This window comes from Petaurus breviceps, unplaced genomic scaffold (genome assembly GCF_028583685.1).
Source record: "Petaurus breviceps papuanus isolate PSGF00001 unplaced genomic scaffold, PetGlider_PUasm1.0 189, whole genome shotgun sequence".
Classification (NCBI taxonomy): domain Eukaryota; kingdom Metazoa; phylum Chordata; class Mammalia; order Diprotodontia; family Petauridae; genus Petaurus; species Petaurus breviceps.
Window position 1 is genome coordinate 4,685,616 of NW_027185809.1, and position 17,819 is coordinate 4,703,434.

A 17,819-nucleotide genomic window follows, 5' to 3' on the forward strand; every position below is an offset into this window, starting at 1 on the left:
GGAAAAAACCCAGCCAGTTTTCATTGAGGACTAGAAAATGAAAAGAATATGAAAGAAAGAAATCTAGAAAGAAGAGGAGTTTATTAACAACAGAGGAGGAGGGTTCCAGAGAGAACAGTTGAAAAGGAAGAAAGAAGTTAAGGGAGAGTCTAGACCTGAATCTGCCATAGGGCAATGGTATCAAACTCAGATACACAGGGTCAATAAACCTTACAGGAAGATCCCTGACGGAGAAAACCTCAAATTAACATTATCTATGTTCTTTTATATTTTAATTTATTTTGTTAAATATTTCCAAATTACATTTTAATCTGGTTGCTAAATGGTTGGTGTTTCACACTTGTTTATAGGGCACGGGAGACTCAGTTGCTGTCATACATTGTCCTTTCCCCTGATTCTCTCAGTACTCCTCCCTCAGTAAATATTCTGGGTCAGTCCAGTGATCCGGGCTTGGGAAATGGAATGCAATAAAACACCCATGGTCTTTAAAATGCAGTAAAAGCAACTTACTTAAAACAAAGGATTAAAAGAATAGAATTACCCAAAACAGGTATTGTTCTCCTCTACTTAGGCTTTCTCTTTTTTATTAAAGTTTTTTTTAATTAATTGAAATCTATTTTCTAATCCTCCCACCCCCCAAAAAAGGAAAGAAATTTCTTGAAATAAATATGCATAGTCAAACAAAACAAATTCCCTCATTAGCTGCTCACTCTCTCTTTCTTGCACTCTCTTTCTGTTTGTGTGTGTGTGTGTGTGTGTGTGTGTTATCTCGCTTCTTGATCAGGAGGTAGATAAGATGCTTCATTATTGGTTCTCGGGATCAGGTTGGACATTACATCAACAACTATGCTTTCTCAAGGGCAGCAATACTGGGGCACAAAGACAATCTCCAGTGCAATGGGAACTCTGCCAAACTTCAGAATACCAGCTTTCTCCAAGTGTCACTTTTTTGTGCCCCTAGCTTTCTGACCCAATCAAATTCCAAACATGGGCTTCTTGACCATCTAAAAGAAAACCAATCCAGTCTGTGTAAAATTAGTGCATTTCCTAACACAACAGGGCTCAGAAGGATCAGTGAATTGTTTAACAAAAAGATGAATCCTCATTAGTCCAATTCTCAGTGTCTCCAAGTTAGACTGCACATTAGGAATAGTCTGCCACAGTGGGGAGGTGCAACCTAATGGTGGGAGATTGGTTCTTAATAGTAATTATATACTTGGGCAAAAGTTACAAATAGGACTTTGTACTATGTATTATGGAGTAGGTCAGGTTACATAAGATCTAGCTCCTGCCCCAAAGGAACTAACTCTCAATTTAAAGGAAGAATATACACTTTCAATATATTCTTTCACTTCCATAAGAGCCACAAAAGTTAAGAGGAAGGTCCCATCCTTGTGACTTAGGGTCGTAAGGAGAGGGGTATAAAGAGATGGGCTGAATGAAAGAGATGAGCACTGTGCTGGACTTTTAACAAAAAAGGTAAAGAGAGGTTAAAAGATGACAAAAAGGATAAAGAAAGCAGTAGGAGAGGGTATTCTATGTGGGAACCAAAAGTATCCACAGAAGTAGGAATACATGTATGTGTACATGTATGTGTACCCCAAAAACTGGGTGCAACAGAAATCCTTAACCAAATGATACTCAGAGGTTTCTCAAGGTCAGAAGCAGAAAAGAATGTTTTATTACGATCTCGAAAAAGGGCCACCTTCCTGACAAATGGTCAGGGAGGAGAAGCAATTTACAAAAGGAACTGGCAAAGTTATAAAGCCCTAATGCAGAATTCTCCCCCAAATCCCTCCTTACCCTTCTTTCTCATTGGCTAGAAGTTAGGTGTACAATCTAAAGGTGGCAATCTACCTCAAGTACCAGAACAAGGAAACAGTAGACCACATTTGAGGAAGCACTTCTGTCCTTATTTGGCACATCTTGTGCTGAGGTGGCACTGGGGAGGGTCTCCATTGCTCTAAGTTCCAGATTCCTGTAAGGTCAGGTGACTTCTAAACTTAGGCCTAGTGGATACTGAAGCCACTCTAGATTTGATTTTCAGAATGGGGAAACTTCAATGCAAATTATCCCTAACACTTGAGAGATTTGAGAGATTGTTAGTTGACTAGTCTAGCTGAAGCAAAGCATTTGAGTCAGGAGTAGTTATAAGTAGTCAGAAAGGTAAACGCTTTCATATATCAAAAATAAAATCTACATGGGGGCATGTCCCAAAGCCTTCATTTACCAGTTCAGGAATGATTTGTTTTCAAAATCCTCCCCTTAAATAAAAGAAATAAGAGTATGGAATCATAAAAGATTTTTTAAAATTCACGATTAAAAAAATAGTCCCTCTCTCTCTCTTCCTTCCTCTCTCTGCCTTTTCTGATTGGTGGAGTGCCTGTTAGCACAGGCTGTGGTGTAAAGATGGCTAAATCTAAGAACCATACACAGCCAATCACAAAAATGGCACAGAAATGGCATCAAGAAACCTCAGTCACAGAGATATGAATCTCTGAAAGGGATTGATCCCAAGCTCCTGAGAAACATGCTCTTTGCCAAGAAACACAAGAAGGGGTTGAAGAAGATGCAGGCCAACAACACCAAAAACCATAAAGGCCTGAGGAGAGGCCATCAAGGCCCTGAGCACCAAGGACTCCAAAGCCAAGATCCTCAGACCCAAGATCCTCAAGGCCAGCACATGGCATGCTGGCCACAAGATGGCTACCAAGCGTCCAGGCAGCTAAGATCAGCATCTAACATCCAGGCTCCAGGATCATGAAGTCTGACTATAAGGTTGCCAGAACCACTGACCCTAAGGCTGCCTAGCCCATTGACCACAAGGTCACCAAGTCTGACCCCAAGGCCACTAAGTCTGATTCCAAGGCCATCAAGTCCTATCCCAAGGCAGCCAAGTCTAATACTAAGGCTGCTAAGACTGCTGAGTCCAAACCCAAAGATGCTGGTGCTAAAGAGGCTAGTCCCAAGCCTTCAAGATAGAAGGACTTGTTTAAAGATAAACCTCCCTTTTTTCCCAGACAGGGTATGATTATTTTGATGATTTTTATTATGATTATGATTATTCACTATTTTGTACAAATAAAGGAAATAGTGAGTCATAAAAAAAATATAGTCCCTAAGCAGTAAAATGATTTGCCCAAGAATAAGTCTTCTTACTCTCCAATACTTTTTCCATGGAACTATTCTGCCTTTTTATCCCAAAGCCAATAATCTTTCCCTTGGGCCATCAGGCTGCCTCCAAGAGAAGAGGAATTTTATTAAATTCCTCATTTAGGGACAATTTACCCTCCTGTCTTTTTAGGGCACAAAACATCAACAGCAAGTTAGAAAACCAAAAATCCATAACAATAGTAACTTGCCTGCAGTTAATTTACTCCTAGTTAATACCTGACTCAAAGTCTGTTTTGATGCTTTAATTAAAAGTGATTTTAATATAAGGCACTAATAGGAGCCTACAGGCAGAAGATTTATGGTTGTTACTTCTACTATTACACACTAAACATGAATGATTTTTTTAATAGCTATGATTGAAGGTCATAAGCCATGTGAACATGGAGGAGCGAGTTATGATTATTAAAAGTCATTGTTCTAGATTCTTTCAAAAGAGTTTTAAATAAATACCAGGCATGGAGTTAAATGGAAGGCATAGTATTTCTATTTAATCATGGTATCACTACAAAGAAGTTTAATGCAAACTTCAGTGGTGAAGGTGTGCATTAAATGATTCCTGAAGCTCTCCAAAGATTGTCTTAGAGGTTCAGGATTATATTACAATTAAGTAATAATGAATGAAGAATTGTTCCTTTTTATTAAATAATTTAACAATCATACCATATATTGTCATAGGGAAAAAAAGCCCATTTATTTGATGTAGATTGGTATGGTTTTCTTTAAGGAGGTAAGAAGGTTATCCTTAGGATTTGGTTAATCCAGAGGACTAAGGATGTAAGCAGCCCAATTTCTGGAGAATGGGTATTCCCTGAGATTTGGCAGGAGTTCTCACTGCTCTGTCAGAAGTCTTTCTGACTAGCTATTTCATGATTAATTCTGCCTAGGAGGAATGGCTACTTCAGAGAGTCATTTTTGGTTTGTGTTCCACGTGAAAAGACAGATACCAAGGAAAGATGAGAACATGCTGAAGTCGTAAAGGTTTCATTTGGCCTTTATAAAGTCATTCACATAGAAAAGTTGGCACTCAATTACAATCTTTAGAAATGCTAACTTATTTTTTAATCTAGACCTGCAATGAAGGAATTTTAAGTGTGCAGATCTACAACTATTTGGCAGTCTTAAGAGTTGCCTAAGGTACTAAGAAGTTAAACAATTTGTCAAAGGTCACTCAGTAGGTGTCAGAAGCAGAACCTGAATCCAGATCTTCCTAACTGAGGCTAGATCTGTTCTTTACACTATGATGACTCTCATCACAGCCTCGAGTACACTCCAAACCAATGACAATTTACTGCATGATTTGGGATTCGTGATAAGTTGGAGAAGGGAGAGAGTCCAGCAAAAGTTGTTTCAGTGGAGTCTGCTAATAAACTCTCCCAAGTGTTCCACAAAAATATTAAATCTATAAACTATTAATAATTTTATTTATTAATTAAAGCAGGTTCTGTAGTAGCTCCCTAATTGCCAAACACTGGTTAGGAAGGAAATAAGCATTTATTAAGCTCCTAAATGTGCTGGGTACTGTGTTAAGAACTTTATACATATAATCTCACTTGATCTCCAAAACAATCCTGTGAGGTAGATGCTATTATTATTCCCATTTTACAGTGGAGAAAACTGAAGCTGGAAGAGGTTAAGTGACTTACCTGGTGTCACATAGCTAAGGACATGTCTGAGGTTAGATGTAAAGTCATGTCTTTATGACTCCAGGTCCAATTCTACAGTTGTTCTTGATATTTCTTTGTAATGACATATCCTTTTGTTTTTAGAAACACAACCTCAATGGCTTCACTAATTCATACTGTTTCTCTAATTAATCTGACATTTAAAGGTTTTTTTAATATTAATAAAGGTGGTCTTTGTCTATCTTTGGGAGGAAAAAAGATTAATGAATGAAAGTTGTGGTTTGGAGTAAAAATCGGGAGGCAATCTATAGACTGAGCGCCTTTGAGGGTTCAGAACTGGTGTTGAGGTAGAGGATTTATCCTACAATATTTTCTCTTCAAATCTATCCTGCCTCCAGCCTTCTAAGGACAAGATAATGAACAGGTTTAAAATTCACCCTGCCATTTGCTCAATTCTAAAAAGACCTCATTTGAAAGTAGCACTGAAAAGAATTCAGAATGTGAAATATTTCTCAATCAGTAACTGAGTCAAAATACCTTCTTTTGCAGCCCTCCCACATCTGAGGGAACATTTCTGCTTGTCTCTGAATGCATCCATCCCAGTGTGGTTGACAAATAAATCTCAAGCAGCAAGAAGAATGATCCAACGCTTCTTGATTTCATTATCTTGAGTCTGTAAGGAATAAGACAGTCATCCAGTCAAGTCACTTGAAGAAAGAGACATAGGTCAATTACTCAGTGATCATATTTTAGCTTCAACTGATAATCATGACTAAATCATAATCACAAAGTCAACAAGCATTTCTTAAGCACTTACTGTGTGTGTGACCGGAATTGTGCTAAACCCTGGGGACACACACATTGTTACACATGATTACAAAAACATGGTCCCCACCCTCAAGGACTTCACATCCCAAAACGAAGACAACATGCAAATAATTATGTAGGTGCAAAATATATATGGGTGTAAATAGAATGTAAAACCAGAGGGAAGGCTCTATTAGCAAGGGCAGGAGTAGGGATGTGGACAGGAAGGACCAGGAAAGGCTGTTTGCAGAAGTCTTGAAGGAGGCCAACTGAGAAGAATAGGCTAGTTGTTGCTAGCTTATTGAGTGTCTGGAAGGGAATAAAGTGTAACACCAGAAAAAATAGAAAGGGTCAAGTTATAAAGGCTTTAAAAGCCCAGCAGAGCATTTTATAATCATATAATGCCAGGGTATCAAGGCCCTGGATGACCTTAGATACTTCATTTCTCTGAGACCACCTCAGTTTTCCTCATCTGCAAAAGGAGGACAATTATACCTGCCTTTCCCTACAGTCACGAGATGATTTTGAGGGCAGAATAAGGAAAGTGTGTAAGCGTGCTTTGGAAATCTAAAGGTATCTTAAAAATATACAAAAAGGGCCTGTCACACACTAAGTGATCAAATACTAGAAGTAAGTTATAATACTGCCTTAATTTACATTGTAAAAATGCATAAAATGGCTGTATCATGATTGAAAAAATTCAAGAACATTTTTCCAGCCTGCCATCCTCTGCAACTGATACTGGGAAGACCTTACAATGGTCTTCCCAGAACAATCTATCGCCAAAAGAACAATAATTTAACCCCCATTTTCTGAAGCTAACTCTATAACATTAATGACTCACCTCCTCTTTTATCAGGATGACCAAACCTTACCATAACATAAAACAGGTTTGATGCACAGGATCAGGCTACCATGACATACTGAAAGAGACAGGGAATGGGGCATGGCAGCAGAGGCTGAAAGCAAAGACTCTCCCCTGTTAGTTAGTAGAGTCTTTATAAACTATTGGCACAAAAAACATTCCAGCTTCAAAGTTCAGAATCCATGTGAAGGGGATAAAACTAGCATGTTAATCAATCATGTTCTTAGACAATACACAGAAAAGGATCAAAAGAGAGTATCTTTTTAAGGATTTAAACTGTTTCCTACATGTCCCCAGCTCCATGAGAGGAGGGATCATGTCTTATAACTCAACTGTAGCTTTCATCCGAGTACTCAGCTTAGAAAAAGGGTATCCTTTAAGCATGTAAACATTTCTATTCTTTCATTTAAAAAGTCAAGGAGCTTTTTTTCCATTTTAATTCGAACTGATCACTTTTTTTATTAGAGCAATTGGGGTTCAGTAACTTGCTCAAGGTTACATGGCCAGGTGTTTCTGTGTGGGTGCTAAGTGTCTGAGCCCAGATTCAATCCCCAGGTCATCCCGACACTGGGGCCGGTGCTACCTGGCCACCCCAAACTGATCACTTTTAAATGCTGACTATGTATAAGCTACATCTAAGAGACAGCATAGCATAGTGGATAGAGTTGGTGTCAGACCAGAAAAACCTGGGTTCAACTTGCATCTTTGACATATTTGTTGTATGACCCAGGCTAAGTTACCTCTCATTGCTTTAGGGGCAACTCTCTTTTAATATAAATTGGAAAGAAGGTGCTGACCTGAATTGGTCAAGATGTTATCTCATCCTAGAGTTCTCTAGATTAATTAAATCACAATATTCAATCCTTACTCCCCTTATCCCTAAGTTATGGAAGCCAGACTACTGTTTAGTTGACCTACATCAGCAGGAGAGATCCATTCAGCCTCAATCCAATCATCAAAAACTTTGGTTGATCTCTTATGTCCAACTTGACACCACATATAGTTTCCATAAAATAGATCTACTTTCTGGAGCCTCTTTAAATTTCTTCCCAATCCCTTCCCAGACAAGGTAAAGCTGTCTACCATTACCTGATTTAAAACTGTCGTACCAGAAATATCTTCAGACTCCTAGGAGAAATTAAATTCATAAAGCCAAAATCAAAAGAGCAATGCAGTGGCCAGCTCACAAGTTTGATTTCTTTTTCCCCAGCTTCAATTCAACAGATGTTTTTATTAAGTATCTATTATGGGCAATGCAAAGTGGCAGGTGGGAGTATTGGACTGGATTCAAATACATATAACACCGATTAGTTGTGGGGTCATGGGCACAGCTCAGTTTTCCATGAAATTCTCTAAGACTTTAAATTACAAATGAATTACAAATCTACAATGTTAAAGTAGTTTCGCGTGTGGGTGAGGGTGGGGGAGAAGTGTTTCTACTATATGAATGAAATATAGGTCTAGACCAAAAAAGAAAAAAAAAGTGCTAGGCACTGTGGACACAGACAAATAAGTCACTGTCCTTCAGAGAGCTTTTGTTATTCTGAAAGAAAAATATACACTATATATTAACATATGGTTAGATATTACAACTGAGTTATATAACTAACAACATATACTACAGATATTCTACCATCGATCATGTCCCATGTACTCGCTTACAGTCTAGAACACCTTCAAAAAACAAGTAGGGTTTTTAAAGCTACATTTAAGCCATACTATATATTATATAATATAAATAAGTTTCATGATAATTCTAGGCAGAATTATTTCCCAAGTCATTGAACGCTTATAGTTCCTTCTTCGAGACAACTATAAAGTTCTCAATAGTAGACGACCCATAAAAAAATGACTGCCATTTGAGATTTGTGGACCGTTATCTCCCAGAGTGCTCCACAACAATTTTTCATACAGCACTTCATTTTTCTACTTTGTGTTGGGCTAGGGAGAAGAGTTAGTTTTACAAGTATCCTTTCTATCTATCCTAACCCCCTCCTTCATTGCGTAAGTGAGAATGAAGTTAGTGAGAATTTTTCTAGTACCGCCACTTACACCCATAACCACCCAAATTTAACCAAACATGTATTGAGCACCTTATTAGGTGCTGTTCTTGGTGATGGGGATACACACAGAAAAATAATCATTACCTTCAAAGAGTTTATATTAGAAAGCCAAAGAAATGTCAATGTTACTATTCCCTATGTCTGATTTTGCTCCTAACAAGAAAATGGGTTACCAGCTACCACAGTTTGACTCAATACAACTAGATTTTTGTAGACTTTAGAATCAGAAGATTCAACCCCCTTATTTTGTTTAAAGGAAACCTCTAGATTCAAGCCTCTTATTTTGCTGAAGGGGAAACTGACTTAGGGAAGGAAAACAAGTGATGAAGGCCAAAGGAGCAAGGCCAGGAATAAAGTCTATGCTGTCTGGCTCAAAGTACAATGCTCTTTTTAATGATATATAGCACTAGGAATGATTTATATAAAATAAGTGTTAAGAATTCTATTTCAAATTTAGTGTACTTTTCCTGAGAATAAATTTATATTCTTGGTGTTCTTTTTATGAAATTAAGACCATCATATATGCCCAAATCAGATAATATTACTTAAGGTTACTCCAAAATAGCCTCCATTCCCTTTTCCATATTTACTCTACTTCTCAATTCTACCACAAATTGGAAAGTTGGATGTCTCCTCACTATTTTAATGAACAGCCTGGCAACCTTGATTTTTATTTAGGAGGAAAGAGAATGAGAAATATTTAGGCTAAAAGTTCCCAATACTGACCTCTAGGTTCCACCTGTGATCTTCACAGGAAGTTTCTAATGATTATACCATCCCAAAGAAATTAAGCATGGCAAGAGATTCAGACTAACCTTGCAACAAACCATAATGAAGTTAAATTGCATTTCCTAGTAATTATCTACTCAATCTTTGATTAATACTTCCAACATTTGATAAATGAGGTGCCTAAATGATTCTATGCATAATATTTAAGTCTATGACATTCCAATTATGCTGAGGTTACACTGTGGAGAGGGGATCCACCTCATTCCCACGTCTTGAGAATGATTTTCAGCTTATCTCCCTTTTCTGTCTTAGAGTTTGACCCTTGAACAATTACAATAATACCACAACTCTGACTCTCAGGCTCCCATTAAAAGGTATGGTGGCACAGGGGAGGGAGTAAAGAATACTTTATTTTGAATTCTTCCTTTGATATTTAATGGGTGTATAACCTTGGGCAAGTCACTTCACCTCTATAGGTTTCAGTTTACTTGTCAGTAAGATGAGGAATGGACTACACAAAAAACAGTCCTTCAAAGTTCTAAATCTTCAACCTAGAACTGTTGATTACTTGCCAGAACAATCTGCTTACTTTCTCCTTATGATCTTTATAAAGAATTTTGCAAAAAGGCCAAAATGAAGTTCTTCCTTTTTTAGGTGGAAAGCAGAAAGGAATGGCAAATGATTACAAGAGCTAAAAATAAGACCCCAAAACTCTTTCCCTATAGATCATAGGCATAGAAAGAAAGTAAAAGCTTTTCTAATCCAAGCAGAGTTTGTGGGATTGACATACAGAAATGTTCCACTCCAGAGGCAGTTAGTTTTGCAAAAAAAAAGAAAGAAGATTGAGAATAGTCACATAAATTTTCAATATCAAAAAGTAATCACAAAGTCATACATAAGCAATTCTAGGATATTATGCCTAGTCAGCTTTTTAGCTTTACTTTTTGAGCACCCCATTTTCTGAAGGAGAGAGAGAGAGAGAAAGAGAGAGAGAGAGAGAGAGAGAGAGAGAGAGAGAGAGAGAGAGAGAGAGAGAGAGAGAGAGAGAGAGAGAGTCTGTGAGGACTGATCGGAAAAAGATTGCATTTAAAACTAGTAGAAAGGAAATCCAGAAACCACAGGTTCACCAAGTGGAAAGAACGGTTTGAAGTTTTATGATTTGTGTGTGTGTGGGGGAAGAAATGGATAAGGAAAACAAGAAATTTTCATTTGACTTAATTCTGCTTCTAAGGGGGTGGTCTAGGAGAAATAACCTGGAACCTGATTACTTGTGACTATCACAAACTGAATATATGACTTTGGGTAAGTCATTTCCACCACCACCCCATTTTCTTTTCTCCAAATTGAAACCATAATCCCTTTCTGCTCACCCCATAAGAGCATTATGAGAATCAAATGGGATGGCAGTGATATCCCTTCTCCCCGTCTATAAAAAGCTAGATATACACTAAAAGTAATTAAGTAGGTTTTTATTACAATAGCTAACTCAAAGTCATCTGAAAGCTCAACTAGGAACTAAGGGATCAAACACAAGATGCACTTGCTCATCTATGGCTTGAAGTATTATCAGTGTCATCTCTCAGGAAACCTTATAGAATTTAGAACTGGAAAAGATCTTAAAGATCACAAAACTAAGTCTCTAAGACATTTTGAAGAGGAGGAAATCCATGCCTTGTGAATCGATTAAGTTACTTGCCCAAGGTCCCATGGGTAGCAATGCACAGGTTTTCTAAATTCAAACCCTTTCCATTATATATCATCAAACTAAATACTACTCTGTGATCTTCGGCAAGTCCCCTGTACCCTCTGTGCCCTAGATTCATAAGCATATCATCCTATATTTATACAGTACTTCAAGGGTAGCAAGGCACTTTATTTAGATTATCTAATTTCATCCCCACAACAATCCTATATGAAAAGTATTACAATTATTATTATCTCTCATTTTATGTCATGGAAAACTGAGGCTCAGACAGATTAAATGACCATCCTTGATCACACAGCTATCGTTTTAGAGGAAATGATGATGCCTGTATTTCTTATTGACAGTAATATTTAAGATCGTTTCTAGTTTTAAAAACAAAAATAAAATTCTAGTATGCTTTGGTCAAAAATGCAAGGGGGAGGGGACCTTGCCACAAGGAGACAACTGGGGAACACTTATGCAAAACTCAGTCATGCGAGAAAGCATGAGAAGCAGATTCAGAAAGAACTCCAGTCATTTCAGAAGTTTTCTTGAAGCAACAGGCTTCGTGCTTCGGGAAACCAAGAAAGAAGAAAAAAAAAAAAAATCACAGCAGAAGCGACATCTAGAGGATCAAAAAGCAGGGAACTTAGCTTCAGATGCATCTCAGCACCAGGTCATGTAGACAGCGCATTTCCAAGAGCTAGCTCTCACCCACCCAACCTAGGTCTTGACTGTTGGATTCTTCTGCCTTTGCTTCCTTCAGGTACCTGGAACTAACAGAACCGAACTAAGCAAAGTGAAAACAAATACTTGAAAGACTTTGTCATCCAACGGTTTGCTTGGAGGGGGGGGGGGGGGGAGTCAGCGTGCAGCCCTATTCTGTGCAGTCCTATTCTGTGCAGCCCTATTCTGTGCAGTCCTGAAAACAAGCCCATTTCTTGCCAGAAGGGAAGTCTCAGACTGCAATGCTTCAGACCTCTCACATTTAGTTTGGCTGAACTCTAGTCCGGCTGTTCAGAAAAGGTTCAGGAGCATTCCTAGACGTTTCCCAGGGCTCGCGGGGAGGGGAACCTCATCCCTATTCTCTGAGGTCTAATTTTCTGCACTTAAGCCTGAGCAGAAAAGCCGAGGGGCACCCTAAACGTGCCACACCACGTTAGTTCAAACAGGGCCGTCCAACTAAGGTAAAAGAAGAAAGGGGCAAAGGGAACATCAATGCCAGATAATCGGAGACTGATCCTTGGGGCAAAGATGCAAAGATTTGCAAGGTGGCCTTAAAAAGGACACTCTCCTGGACCGCAAACCCGCCGGAATCAAAGCTTGCCTTGCTTGGGCTCCCACTGACTTTTTTGCAGTCTTGCTTACCTCAGAACAAGCAGCAGAGACCAAAGAGAAGTTGTAAGAGGAGAGAGCCCTGTGCAACGAGGAAAAGAGCAACCCTAAAGGCACTCCAAGCCCGCGGAGACACAGACACTGCTGCTAGCTCCAGATCCAGTCTCCTGGCTGCTCTCCAGCCAGTGCTCCCCGTCGGGATCTGCCTCCTGCCCGGGACCAGAGCGCAGATCTCGCCGTCTGCAGCCGCCTCTGGACTCAGCTGGTGCTGCAGGGCATTGCATTGCTCCAGCCGCTCTGCGACAGGCAGGCGCTGGGGGTCCTCTGCCTCCAGATCCCTGGGATCAAGCACTCTGGCGCCACTCCGAGTCCCCCTTTAGTGTAAGCCCAGCTCCACTGCCAGGTCATCAAGTGGGACCTGCTCTCCCCCTCCCCAGCACCCGAGGCGTACACCTAACGGGGCAAAGGTGCTCACAGGAAAGGCGCTCTCACGCCGGGGGTGGCCTCCAGCTGGCTCCTGTGGAGGACCCAACTCGGGGAGGTCATCCATCCTCTGAGCGGAGAGCCAGAGCGTCAGCTGAGCCCAGAGCACTCGGAAACCCCAGCCCTGGCTCGTGCCCCGGCTCCGAGCCCCCCAATTCCCCGCCAGGCTGAGCCGCAGAGCGCACAGCGGCCCCCTTACCTGGAACGTCCGAGCCCCCCAATCCCCCGCCAGGCTGAGCCGCAGAGCGCACAGCGGCCCCCTTACCTGGAACGTCCGAGCCCCCCAATCCCCCGCCAGGCTGAGCCGCAGAGCGCACAGCGGCCCCCTTACCTGGAACGTCCAGGGCTGGAGGAGCCGCGGGACGAACGTGCAGCCGGGAGAGAGGAGGGACCGAGGAGGAGGAGGAGGAGAGAGGTGGCCCGAGAGAACCCGCTCCAGCACGCGTCGGGTTTGTTGTGGTTCGCCTCTCCCGGGCTGCGAGCCCGACCCGCTGCCCGCAGTGGCTGCTGCTCCCCTCCGCCAGCCGACTGACAGAAACGGACTGGAGAGGGAAAAGCCGCTGCCGCGGCTTGACTGCTGCCCTATTTCTGCTGGCGGCCCAGAGCTAAGTGACGTCACCGTGCAAGGCCCCGCCCACTGGCTGACACCTGTACACTGTACTGGCACCCCGGGCTGTCCTGCTGTGGGATCAACAAGCGAGGACACGATTCCCCCCAAACCCTGTCCACTTGGAATAGAGCAGATATTCCAGGAGCAGCCCCTTAGAGAGGCATTGCAAGAAGGAGCTTAGAAAGAGCCCCTTGGGCCAGGGGTCCCCCCAGGAGCCGAGCTGCCCGCTGGTCCCCGGACGTCTGAGCCTCTCTGGGTGCACTCCGGTTCTGTTCAACTCGGGCTTCGGCTCTGTGACTGCCCCAACATCAGTGTGAATGGGTTATTGGGGCAAAGTTTCACCATGTTGTGCTGTCCTGGATGAAGAACCGCCCAGAATCCAAAACCCAAAACAGAGCCTTTGACCCCAGAGTTCTCTTCTCACTTCCTCCTTCCCCCCACCCATTTTCTCCACATGCTACTACACATATAAGGAAACTGAGTCCAAGAGAAGAGAAGGGACTGGCTCATGACCAGTAAATAACTGGCTCATCCAAAACCATTATGCAGTTCTTGTAAAGTCTTCCAACAGCAGTACAAATCAGGTACCTATTAAGCCCCTGTTATGTTCAAACCTCCACTGTGGCCTAGAGGTCAGCCTAAATTTCTAGTTCTTTGCTGTGGCCTGCAGGTGACCCTGAGTTCCCTATGCCTTCAGCAGCCTGGAATTGACCCTGGATCCCCAAATGCCTCATCATGGTCTGGGGGGTGACTCTAGGTTCCCAAAGGTTATATCTCCCTGGCCCACTGCAAACTCTACTAAGTCAGAAAGACTTGGATTACAGTAGTCAAGCATTTCTTAGCTGAAGGGTAGCCAAGAGGTGAATTTTTGACCTTTAGTAACTCAGCAAAACAGTAGAAAGATTGCAGCCTGTATCCTAAGAAGAAACACCCATTTGGATAAAATCCTTAGAAATATTGAATTAACTGCAAACCCGTCTGCTGGGAGATGTTACCAGAGTTGGGACAATATTTCTTCACTGCCCTAGGAAGGCCCTTACTTAGGCCAGGAACACTTGTAAACATCTACAGGCTACAAAGAAGGAATTTCCTCACAAATGCATACATTTTTAAGAAATATTCTTCCTTGCATACTATCCACGCACCCTCCCTTTTATTCTGCTCTGATTCCCAAACTCCACTTTCCCTATTTCTAGTTCAATAAATCAATAAAAGATGCATTTGAGTAGTACTCAGTCTAGTTAACCTGCCTGAACTCCCTGACTGCAGGAATTCTTTTTCCTGTTCTTTTCTTTAAAATGGTCGCTTGAGCAGTCACAATGATTAACAGAGAAGGAAGCACATAGGATTTGAACCCAAGTGTTCAGACTGCAAACCCAGTATACTCCATATTTTCAGACTGCTCCATATTTTGTTACTTAATGAGCATTTGTTGAATCAAATTTGACTGAATTTTAAATTGACAAGGATTCCAATAACTATAAATTCAAAGTCTACTGTTCTTTCCATTACTATGAGCTTTAATGCCCCAAGGAAAAATACTGACTGAGAGCAGGAAACTGTGAAATGACCACCACACTTCTGATCTTCTGTTAAGGTCCCCTCAGGGATTCACCTGGAGTTTCCCAACTTCCCTCCCAAGCTCCAAATTTAATTATCTGCCCCAAATAAGTTTACCTCAGGCCAGGTTCTTTACACATTCCAAGGTCACAATTAGCTAATCTGACCAGCTATATCAGGTCTTCCAATGAACATTTTCCCAAAGGTCTTCTGGGGACAGTGTTGTGATGGATAATTTCTCAGAAGTGAAGCCTCCTCAAAAGGGTTAATAGTTTTTGTATTATTGAAACACAGTTTATTCCCTTATAGAATAACATCTGTAGTTCACCACACAACCTAAACTGTGCACTTTTGCAAAACTTCCCACTTGCAAACACCTGCCTTTTCTTGTCCTTTGTTCTTTGTTGCTGAGGAAGATTCACAGGAATAGATTTCACCCCCTGAAGCCCAGACAATGGGATAAGGGGAAGGAGGTTAGGGAGATGGAGAGTTCCCTTTAGGGTATAAAAGGACCTTACTTTCTGGAATCAATTTGTATTTCCCTGGGTGCCATTAGAGCAATGGTGGGGGTACCCTTTCTCATGAGAAAGCAATAAACTATTTTCTGCTTTCAGGTGTCTAAGTCTTTGTATTGATTTTTTGCTGGTGGTTTCTGTCCCACACAGTGTGCTGCCTCCAGTGTCTATCCTAGAGGAATGACTTAGGGTGACATCTTGATCAACTGCTATCTTTTGGTATCTCTCAAATTATAAAGCTTAGTCAGACTCCTTGGATTTGCCTCATCTAGCAATGGAGCCCCACCACTGGACCACCTCCCCCTTGAAGGAAGAAACAGATTTATGGGGAAATGTTTCTCTGAGGTGGTGTTAATACCAGGAGTGGGATATTACCTGACTTTAATGGTCTGGAAAAGTGGAGTTGAAAGTCACCTTGGAATGGAAAAAAAAAAAAAAGATGAAGCAAGGATGACAAGTCTTTTTGAAGATTCATAAGATTCTTGTATATGTTGACTCCCCTTAGAGGCACACTACCTTTTTTCTTCTTTGGACAGTTATTGGTTTAAAGGCACACCCCAAATTAGAAACTATTAGGAACTGAACAGTCAGTCTGTAGGTTTTTCTACAACTTCATCTCAGAACTCTGGAGCAAAATCTCGAAGGCCTTGGGTCTCCTACCAATGATAAGATTGAACTGAAAGACATCAAAGAGAAAATCAAAATGGAGAGCTAATGTTCCCAGGAATTCCTGTAGTTAAGAAGCAGGTGGTACTCTCTGACTCAGAGGAGGACTTAAGAAGACTTCAGAACATGTTTACACAACTCTGTTCAATTGACTAGCACTAAATTTAGTCAGAAAACCTACGTCTGAAGTATCATAGCATTGGAAGGGACCTTCAACATCACTCAGCCCAACCCATGAAACGTTTCTACAACAGACACAAGTGACCATCTGACCTTTATTTGGAGACTTTTGGTGAGTGTGTGAGGTGAAAGAGTTCAGAGTCTGAGTCTGAGAGCAGAAAAGGTCTTTATTCTTTCTCATGAGAAAGGACCCTGCCCCTGTCCCTCAAATGGTGTCTGCCAGGAAGAGAGCAGCATTTGGAAACAAGCCCAGGGTTATATGCCCCCCTAAATCAGAAACCCCAACTCCCAACTGGCCTTCACTCCCATTGGTGGGGAGACTGGCTCACAATCTAAGCACAGGAATCAGTCTTGGAGACGAAGGACATGGAAACACGTGGGTGTCCAATGCAAGGCCAGGAAAACAATTTTGTCCTTATTTGGCATATCTTGTGTGCTGAAGTGGCCTGGGGAGGGTCTCTACTGCTCTAAGTCCCAGATTCCTGGAAGGTCAGGTGACTTCTAAACTTAGGCCTAGTGGATGCTGAAGCCACTCTAGATTTGATTTTTCAGAATGGAGAGACTTCACTGCAAGTTATCCCTCACATGAGGAAGAAACCACTACTTCATGAAGTAACCTGCTCTACCCTGATCAACTCTAATTGGTAGGAAGTCTGTCCATACTCCAAGTCTAAATGTGCCTTTTTTGCAGCTTCTATTCCTCTCTCCTACTTCTGCCTTTTGGGGCTAAGCAGAACAAGTCTATTCCTTCTCCCGCCAACCTTTCAAATACTTAAGTCAGCTATCAAGCTTCTTTTTTTTTTTTCTGAAATGTGTCTTTTACCAAAGTCTAAGGGGTCAAAATGTTACCTGTGAGAGAGCATCTCTGGCAAGTTATATTAAAAAATATGGAACGCTTCATGAATTTGCGTGTCATCCTTGCGCAGTGGCCATGCTAATCTCTGTATCGTTCCAATTTTAGCATATGTGCTGCCGAAGTGAGCACTAGCAAGCTTCTTTTAAGTCATGCATGCAAACAATGAAAGTATGAATTAGAAAGGGGACCTAGAAACACAAGTTTCTAAGATAAAGTAAAATCAATATTCACTAGAAATGCTTTTTTAAAAAAAACTGCAAAATTTTCTTTGGTCCAATTTTCAATCCTTTTATCTAAAAGCTAGCGTTGGGTTTTTGGCTGCCCTCAACACTGATCTTGACTTTTTGGTCCAACTTTCAATCCTTTTGTCTAGCACCTAGCAGCAAAGATAAAAAAAAAATTTTGACTAAAAGCCAACGTTGGGTTTTTGGCTGCCCTCAACACTGATCTTGACTTTCAATTCAATTGGATCTGGAGTCTAAACTCCAGATGGCAGAAGAAAGCTCAGCCCCCTAATGGTCATTTTAGTTTTTCCACAGCTCTCCTGCCCCTTTCTGGTACCAAAACCCATGGGGAACCCAGAGACATTGCCATCAGTGCACCGGTGTCCTCAGAACATTCATCTGGAGCATTCTCCTGTAAGCTAGGCTCTGAGGGTCTCAGTCAGTTT

At 41.3% G+C, this 17,819-nt stretch overlaps 1 protein-coding gene and 1 non-coding gene across 2 annotated transcripts in view; both read right to left on the minus strand.

Annotated features, from left to right (window-relative positions):
* Nucleotides 1-13,326, minus strand: part of LOC138164128 (follistatin-related protein 4-like) — a 407,232-nt gene extending 393,906 nt beyond the window's left edge. The window contains exons 1-2 of the mRNA XM_069091720.1: nt 13,094-13,326; nt 5,334-5,469 (exon numbers count right to left, since the gene is read on the minus strand). Of these exons, the coding sequence (XP_068947821.1) occupies nt 5,334-5,459 (126 nt within the window). The 5' untranslated portion in view covers nt 5,460-5,469; nt 13,094-13,326. The remainder of the gene's footprint in view (nt 1-5,333; nt 5,470-13,093) is intronic.
* A 3,848-nt stretch (nt 13,327-17,174) lies between these two features.
* LOC138164518 (U6 spliceosomal RNA) lies at nt 17,175-17,278 on the minus strand. The gene has a single exon (XR_011169099.1). It is a non-coding gene; the product is annotated as a U6 spliceosomal RNA (small nuclear RNA).
* Nucleotides 17,279-17,819: the final 541 nt, after the last annotated feature.